The sequence below is a fragment of the Myotis yumanensis genome, unplaced genomic scaffold, assembly GCF_028538775.1.
Source record: "Myotis yumanensis isolate MYYU_CA2020_CCGP unplaced genomic scaffold, mMyoYum1.0.hap1 SCAF_16, whole genome shotgun sequence".
Lineage (NCBI taxonomy): Eukaryota > Metazoa > Chordata > Mammalia > Chiroptera > Vespertilionidae > Myotis > Myotis yumanensis.
Genome location: NW_027223767.1, coordinates 2,520,698 through 2,528,580, shown reverse-complemented (window position 1 = coordinate 2,528,580; position 7,883 = coordinate 2,520,698). Strand labels below are relative to the sequence as shown.

Here is a 7,883-nt window from a genome sequence, read left to right as displayed (position 1 = left end):
TATTCTTTAAGAAGAGGAAGAAGAAAAAGGTAAAGATAAAAATTATGAATAACAAATACATATCTATCAACAAGTGAATCTAAAAATCAAGTGAATAAAAAATCTGACGAACAGTATAAACTGGTGAATATAATAGAATCAGGGGCATAGAAAGGGAGTGGACTGACTATTCTTGGGGGGGAAAGGGTGTGGGGGATGCGGGAAGAGACTGGACAAAAATCGTGCACCTATGGATGAGGACAGTGGTGGGGGGGATAACGGCAGAGGGTGGTGTGGGAACCGGGTGGAGGGGAGCTGGTGGGGGGGGGGGGGGGAGAGGAACAACTGTAATGATCTGAACAATAAAGATTTATTAATAAAAAAATAAAATAAAAAATAAAATATAAAAAATCGAAAGCCCTGATTTTAGCATTTGCTGATTTTCATGGTGTAAACATGCTGACTTCACGCCACCAACATGACCCCACTGAAGGCAAGTTGCCTCCTGTGAGCCAGGGCAAGCAGGCTGCAGGCTGCAGGCTCCCCAGGCATATGCCACCTCAGGACCTTTGCATTTCCTGTGCGCTGTCTGGAAGTGCTCACCCCTGTGTTAGACAGGATAAGAGCCTGGCCATTCTTATTAAATGCTATTCGTGCTGAATGCTAACATGCAGCACAGTATTTTGCAGCCCAGCTGGGAACAGGATGAGCTGGACAGGAACCCAACCTGATAAGTATAGTCAACTGCAAAGAAGAACTCAACATGTAATTGACCACGCAGTGTGTAAGCCATGGCTGCGCCTCCCTCCCACAGCGGAGCTGTGCGGTGAATCCTGTCTCCTTGACTTGCTGCAAGTGAGTGAACCTCCTTGCGACAACTATGTCTTGCTTTTGAACAGAACACCCCAAGCAGCGAAGGTTTGGTAACACTCAGGGGAGGATTTAAAAAAGCAAAGATAGAGTGCGCCTCTTGAAAAGTAGCGTGCAGTTCATTAAATAACAATAATAAACTTTTTGAGATGAAGGTCTCAGAAGCCACAACGGGCGCTGCCGGTGCTCTTCAGACCCGGCGGCGCCCAGCTCCCAGCACCAGCCCGCGCTGGACCTCCCCGCGCCCGGCCTCGCGGTGGCCACAGCGCCGCCTCGTGGCCCGGGGCTGCTGCATCGCTTGGCCCTGAAGTCCTGCCCAGTCGGGCGCGCCTCCGCGTGGGAAGCGCGGGCCGGGGCCGAGGCCGAGCGGACTGCCCCACGACGCACCACGCCGCCTTCTCCCTCCGCCGCGCGCAGACTCTCCCAGCATTCCCGAGGAGAGCCGCCCCTGCGCCTGCGCACCGCGGCCACGCCCACGCCCAGGCCTACGCCCGCACGCCTGCGCAGAAGGTCCCGCACCTCAGACGCATGCCCGCGTGCCACGCCGTCTGTTTCCAGGGCAACTAGGGCGCCTCTTAGAAAGTGCGCGCGCCACCCGGGTGGTATTCCCCGCGCCCCGGGCCATGGCGGCCGCGGGCCCCAGCGTCTTCCTGCTCATGGTCAGCGGGCAGGTGGAGAGCGCCCAGGTGAGCGGCCAGGGTCCCGACCGGGCCCGCCCTGCAGGAGCCCCGGGGCCGCCCCGCCCCGCCCCGTAGAGGCTCATCATTCCTCAGTTCGGCGGGGGCGGGGCCGGCGTTTGGGAAGCTTGGCACGCGGTTGCGGGACACCCGCAAACCAGACGCGCGGGTGTGAGACACGGAGAGCCGCACCGCGTAGCGAGGTCACACTCGGCCAGGTCGGGCCCGAGCTCGGGTCGTGCGCGCTTCGTTGAGGAGCCTCATGCGGGTGGGCCCGGCGGAGCCGCCCTGGGCCTTGTCCTCGCGGGATGGAGCCCGAGGCGTCGCGCCCCGCCCCGTGCGCCCTGAGCGCCCAGATCGCTGAACCGGGGCGCGAATGGCGGTGATGTGATGACCGACCCTGCGAGGGTGGTGTCGGAATGATCCAGGGAGGATGTGTCTGCCGGGCGCAGAGGGACGCCACTCTCTGCCCCTCCCCCACATGACACGAACCATTTGTTTATATATGTGTGTGTGTGTATAAATTTCTTAAAAGTTCCCAGGTGTTTGCATGTGCCCAGCTCCGTGCTCAGCGCTGCTCATTCAGCCCCCACAGTGACCCTGGGCAGTAGGTATCACTGCTCCCAATTGACAGATGGAAGCGCCAGAGCTTGGCTGCCCTCCCTTGCCGGCTGCGGAGGGGCTCTCCCTGGGCTCGGCCACGTGCCCCGCTCTAGGCACCCGCTCAGCCCCCCCCCCGCCCCCCCCCCCCCCCACTGCAGCCGTGCCCATGCTGTGTCCTCAGCACCTGGGGCCTCCGGCCTTGCCGTCCGCACCGTTTCCTTCCAGCTCCTCTGTGCCCACCCCGTGTCGCGCTGGGGCCGCAGAAAGCCACCAGCCTGCTCCGTGCTCACAGCCCCGTGGGGTCCCCAGGAATGAACAGGCAGCTGCTTTGGTGGAGGGAAGACCAGGGGCCACAGGAGCCCGGAGGCGGCCCTCAAGATGGCCGGGAAGTTAGGGCCGCCCCCTGAAGGCTGCTGAAGGATGAGCAGGGTTGGCCGGATGCAGGGCTGGGGAAGGCCTGTCAGCAGGAGAGCCAGCCAAGGCCAGGGCGTCGCAGCTGGACTCTCCCTCGGACTCCACACCCCAGCCCGCGCTGAGCCCCATGTTCACAGCCGTGGCTGTCGCTCCGACCCCACCCAGTGTCTCAAGCTCAGAATTGCCCTTGGCGGTCCCTGCGTAGCCTGCACATTGGCCGCCGCGTGCGTTCCCTCAACACCCTGCGTGTGTGTTTCCGCAGTTCCCGGAGTACGACGATCTCTACTGCAAGTACTGCTTCGTGTACGGCCACGACTGGGCCCCCACCGCGGTAAGTGGCCCGGCCCCCCTCACGCCTTCGGACCTGGAGGTTCTGAAGGCCGGACACACCCCTTCCCTCTCAGGTCAGAACCATTGGAAAGACAGACTTCGCGTTCAGAGGGGCCCCACAGGGGCTTGTTCCTGGTGAAGCTGGAGAGGGGAACGCAGACACCTCTGTTCCCGCTCCCTCCCCCCGCACGGCCGTGCCTGCTCATGCCCCATCCCGGGAGCTGGCACGTGGCAGCAAGTGTTGGGCAGTGCAGGCGGCCAGAGTGCCGGCCTGAGCTGTGGACATCCTGGGCTGGTCCTTCATGGTTTGGCCGCCTCAGCCTGTGCGGACTCCGGAGCCCGCCCTGCACGACTTCCCAAGGACCAGCCTGTCTCCCCCAGGCCAGGCCGGCGCCGCTCCCCCCCTGGCTGTTGGCCTGTTGGCAGCTCTCCTGTGACCCTCACGGCAGTTGAGGAAATGGAGGCCAAGCGTCCTTACCTCTCGGATCGCTTGCTCGTCGCAGAGCCGAGGAGACAGGACAGGCCTCCGTGGGCCCGCTGACTGGCGGCTTCATGAGGGGCCTGGTGCGGGGCTGCCGTCCCTGTCTCCTGGGGTGCACATTCTTGGGGACAGACAGCGAGTAGCGACCATCTAGCATGTTAGCAAAGTCGCAGTGCCGAGGAGAAAACCAAGTTAGGAAGGGGAGCTGGGGGGCAGGGGTAGGGAGAAGAATCTAGATCCGTGGTGAGGCAAGGCCTCGCTGAGAAGGGAACTTTCCAGGACAGACCTGAAGGAAATGAGGGGACAATCCATGTGGCATTTGTGGCAACAGCGTGCCAGGGAGAAGGAGCAGGGCAAAGGCCCTGGGGCAGGAGTGCCTGGCGCGGGGACAGGGAGGAAGCAGTGTTGGGGTGGGAGCAGGGAGGAGGCGGTGTGGGGGTGGGAGCAGGGAGGAGGCGGTGTGGGGGTGAGAGCAGGGAGGAGGCGGTGTGGGGTGGGAGCAGGGAGGAGGCGGTGTGGGGTGGGAGCAGGGAGGAGGCGGTGTGGGGTGGGAGCAGGGAGGAGGCGGTGTGGGGGTGGGAGCAGGCAGGAGGCGGTGTGGGGGTGGGAGCAGGCAGGAGGCGGTGTGGGGGTGAGAGCAGGGAGGAGGCGGTGTGGGGGTGGGAGCAGGGAGGAGGCGGTGTGGGGTGGGAGCAGGGAGGAGGCGGTGTGGGGGTGGGAGCAGGCAGGAGGCGGTGTGGGGTGGGAGCAGGCAGGAGGCGGTGTGGGGGTGGGAGCAGGCAGGTGGTGTGGGGTGGGAGCAGAGAGGAGGCGGTGTGGGGGTGGGAGCAGGCAGGAGGCGGTGTGGGGTGGGAGCAGGGAGGAGGCGGTGTGGGGGTGGGAGCAGGCAGGAGGCGGTGTGGGGTGGGAGCAGGCAGGAGGCGGTGTGGGGGTGGGAGCAGGCAGGTGGTGTGGGGTGGGAGCAGAGAGGAGGCGGTGTGGAGTGGGAGCAGGGAGGAGGCGGTGTGGGGTGGGAGCAGGGAGGAGGCGGTGTGGGGTGGGAGCAGGCAGGAGGCGGTGTGGGGTGGGAGCAGGCAGGAGGCGGTGGACAGGGAGCAGGGAGCTGGCTGGGGACGAGCAGGCCCAGGGAGATCTTAGAGGAGGTGGTAGTTCAGCAGAAGGACCATTGACCTTCCCCCGGGGGCACTAGGGCTCCTCTGAGAGCTGTGAGCAGAGAGAAAGGCCTCTGACCTGTGTTCCTAAAAGAGACTTGGACTTCTTTGCTGGGAGTAGACTGTGGGGAACCAGGGCCAAAGCAGGGACCCATCAGCTCTAAGTAGGTGGGGTGAGGGCGGGAGGACAGGCGAGGGTGGGAGGACGGGCGAGGGCGGGAGGACGGGCGAGGGCGGGAGGACGGGCGAGGGCGGGTGGACGGGCGAGGGCGGGAGGACGGGCGAGGGCGGGAGGACGGGCGAGGGGGGGAGGACGGGCGAGGGCGGGTGGACGGGCGAGGCGGTGGAGGGGGTGAGAGGTGGTTGCATTTCAAGTATATTTTGAAGGTAGTGACAACAGGTTTTCCTGTTGGGCAGATGTGGGCATGAGAAAAAGGAGGTAAGAGGAACACCACACTTGCCCTGGCTGGTTTGGCCCAGTGCTTAGAGCGTCTGCCCGTAGACCAGAGGGTCGCCGGTTCTATTCCTGGTCAAGGGCATGTACCTCGGTTCCCCAGCCCCCGCTGCAGAGGCAACCAATTGATGCTTCTCTCTCCCTCCCTCCTTCCACTCTAGAAACCAGTGGCAACAATGCCCTCGGGTGAGGGTTTAAGAAAGAGCAGCGCCACGGGGGGAGCTGGGAGCCGGGAGCTGGGGCTGTGGGTGGAGCAGACTGGAGGTCTCTCCCGAGCTGGGCCTGGCCTGTGTGACGGTTCCCACTGGCCGTCCAAGCGGCGACAGGACATGCCGATCGGGAGCGCAGAGGCAGGACCAGGCTGGAGGGGATGAGCTTAGGAACCGTAACCACACGAACCACAGTGAAACCGCAGGCTGATGAGAACCCAGTTGCAGAGAGAAGCATCCAGACTGAGCCTCGAGGTGCTGCTGCACAAAGGAGGCTTCAGGAGCAGTGGGGCAGGGGCCGCGGGAGACGTGAGGTGCCCGGAAGGCAGGCGGGGCACGGGGAGGACGTGGCCGTATCAGGCTGACAGTGGACAGATAAAATGAGGAGGAGACGTCACCACCGGGCCGAGGCCGCTGGTATTTACAAAGCCCTTGGGGAGAGGGGACCAGCAGTCAGGTTGGAGCGGGTTCAGGAAAGAAAAACAAAGGCCGTGGAGCTGGGGGTCTGGACAGCCCTTTCCAGGTCGCTCCGAAGGGAGCCCGCCCGCCCACTGGGGAGGAAGCGGTCAGGCAGGTGTTCTGTGTGGAGAAAAGAAGGCACATGCTGGGCGCTGGGCGGGCGGGGCCAGCTGGTGCTGAGGAGAGGACGTGCTGGAGGGAGGCAGGGCAAGGGCTCGGCGGGGCAGAGGCGGCTCCTGAAGGCGCCAGACCAGCCAAGTGCAGGCTCAGCAGACCGGAGCTGCTCGGTGTCTCTGAGTCCCTTGGTTTGGAAGTTAGTGCTTTGGCAGAAGATAGTGGAAAAAACAGCCCTCCCAGCTGCCTGTCCAGGGGAGGGGCGGCGTGGCTGCTGGCGCTGGACACAGGGTCGGTGTCTGTCCTTAGGGGCTGGAGGAGGGGATCTCCCAGATCACATCGAAGAGCCAAGACGTGCGGCAAGCGCTGGTGTGGAACTTCCCCATCGACGTCACCTTCAAAAGCACCAACCCCTTCGGCTGTGAGTCTGCAGGGGCCCTGCGGGGGGGTGGTGGGGGCACCCCAGGGCAGTCTCAGCCTCAGCCTCCTGCCCACCACCGTCCATCAGCTGGGCCCTTGCACCAGCCTGATACCGTGCCATCTGGCCACTTCCCTCCATTCTTCCTCCTCCCACTCAGTCATCTCCACGAGGTTCAGAGCCTGGGCCACTCGGTGTGCTGAAGGGCAGAGTGGCGCCCAGGCTGCGGGGTCTGGAGTGCTGGCGGCCGCCGCAGCCTCCGCACAGGCTGTGCCCCAGCAAACCCGCACCCTGCTCCTCCACGCAGCCCCTGCGTGGCCTCTCCCCGCCCGGGACCTTTCCCACACCCCACATCGGACCCCCTCCAGAGGCTCCCTGGCCTCCAGGACTCCCTCCTGCCTGCTGTGTGCGAGGCCCTGTGTGGGGGGCCCGTCCTGTCATGGGCACATCACTCTCCGTGCTTTCCCCACCTTAGGAAACTGACTCAAAAAGCCGTCCCTTGCTTCCGGCCGTCCCCAGCAGCTGAGCATGATTTACCTTCAGGGTCACTCACTCGACGTCACAGTCCCTGCCTTCCTGCTGCACGGGCTGGCTCGGCTCCCCGGGGCAGGGGTCTGGAGCAGGGCTGCCTGGCGGCCCTCGTGGGCAGGGACCGCCCTCCTGCCGTCATCCTCACGAGCAAGAAACTTCCATGGCTTCCTCAAGCGGGGCCCTAGAGAGTGACCACGTCCCTTGCTGAGGACAGCTAAGAGAGGCAAATAAAATATGAAAAGGCAAAAAAACGACACAGCCCCTTGAAGGCATCAGGTGGCAAGCAGAGTAGTGTGTTACCAGGCCAGGATCTAGGAGAAAACCAATCCAACAAGGTGACTGAAAGGTGCGGGGGCCGGGGGAAGTAAAACAACTATATGAGAGTCACATCGATTGGTGAACCTGCAACCCAGGCACATGCCCTTGACCGGAAATCAAACCCAACACTTTAGTGTGCAGGCTGACACTAACCACTGAGCAAGCTGGCCAGGGTGAGTATCAAGACTTGACAGCCTCCCTGGTTCAGGGCCTAAGAATCGCTATGCAGAACTCTAGAAGGGGTGGGGTGCAGGGCCTCAGGTAAGTCCTCCCAGCTTGGGCCAAGACCTCAAAGAGCTGTGCCCTGGAATGAGGAAGGAGTGAAGGTGGGACAGCCCCACCGATTGCAGCCCAGCCCCTGTCCATTCCAGACTTGACCAAACAAAATATTTCCAAACTGAATCTAGCAGAATACAGAAGATGATAATACATGAGCGAGTAGTGTTTATTTTAGAAATACAAAGCTCACCTAGCATCTAAAGTCAGTTTCCTAACGTGGGGAAAGCACGGAGAGTGATGTGCCCATGAGTCACATCCAATGTGTGATCTACCACATTGGAAAGTCATGATCACCCCTATAAACGAAGAAAGTGTAATGAAATTCAACATCCATTCTTTTCATTGATTTCAGAGAGGACGGGAGAGAGAGATGGAAACATCAGTGAGAGAGAATCATTGATCAGCTGCCTCCTGCACGGCCCCCACTGGAGTTCAAGCGATGACGAGATGCCTGGGTGTGTGCCCTGACAGGTTCAAGCCATGATCTGGTTCACGAGTTGACGCTCAACCACTGATCCTCACTGGCTGGGCTCAACGTCAGTTCTCGATAAATATTTAGCAAAGTGGGAGTAGAGCGAAGCTTCCTTACTCCAGTA

The 7,883-nt window shown here is 62.1% G+C and overlaps 1 protein-coding gene across 3 annotated transcripts in view; it reads left to right on the top strand.

Annotated features, from left to right (window-relative positions):
* Positions 1-1,371: 1,371 nt before the first annotated feature.
* The window catches only part of B9D1 (B9 domain containing 1), a 12,662-nt gene continuing 6,150 nt past the window's right edge, over positions 1,372-7,883 (top strand). The window contains exons 1-3 of one of the 3 annotated variants that reach the window (XM_070394208.1): positions 1,372-1,535; positions 2,806-2,874; positions 6,051-6,162. In XM_070394208.1, coding sequence (XP_070250309.1) covers positions 1,473-1,535; positions 2,806-2,874; positions 6,051-6,162 — 244 coding nt within the window. In that variant the 5' untranslated portion in view covers positions 1,372-1,472. The remainder of the gene's footprint in view (positions 1,536-2,805; positions 2,875-6,050; positions 6,163-7,883) is intronic. The other 2 variants (XM_070394210.1, XM_070394209.1) reach the window with 2 other exon arrangements.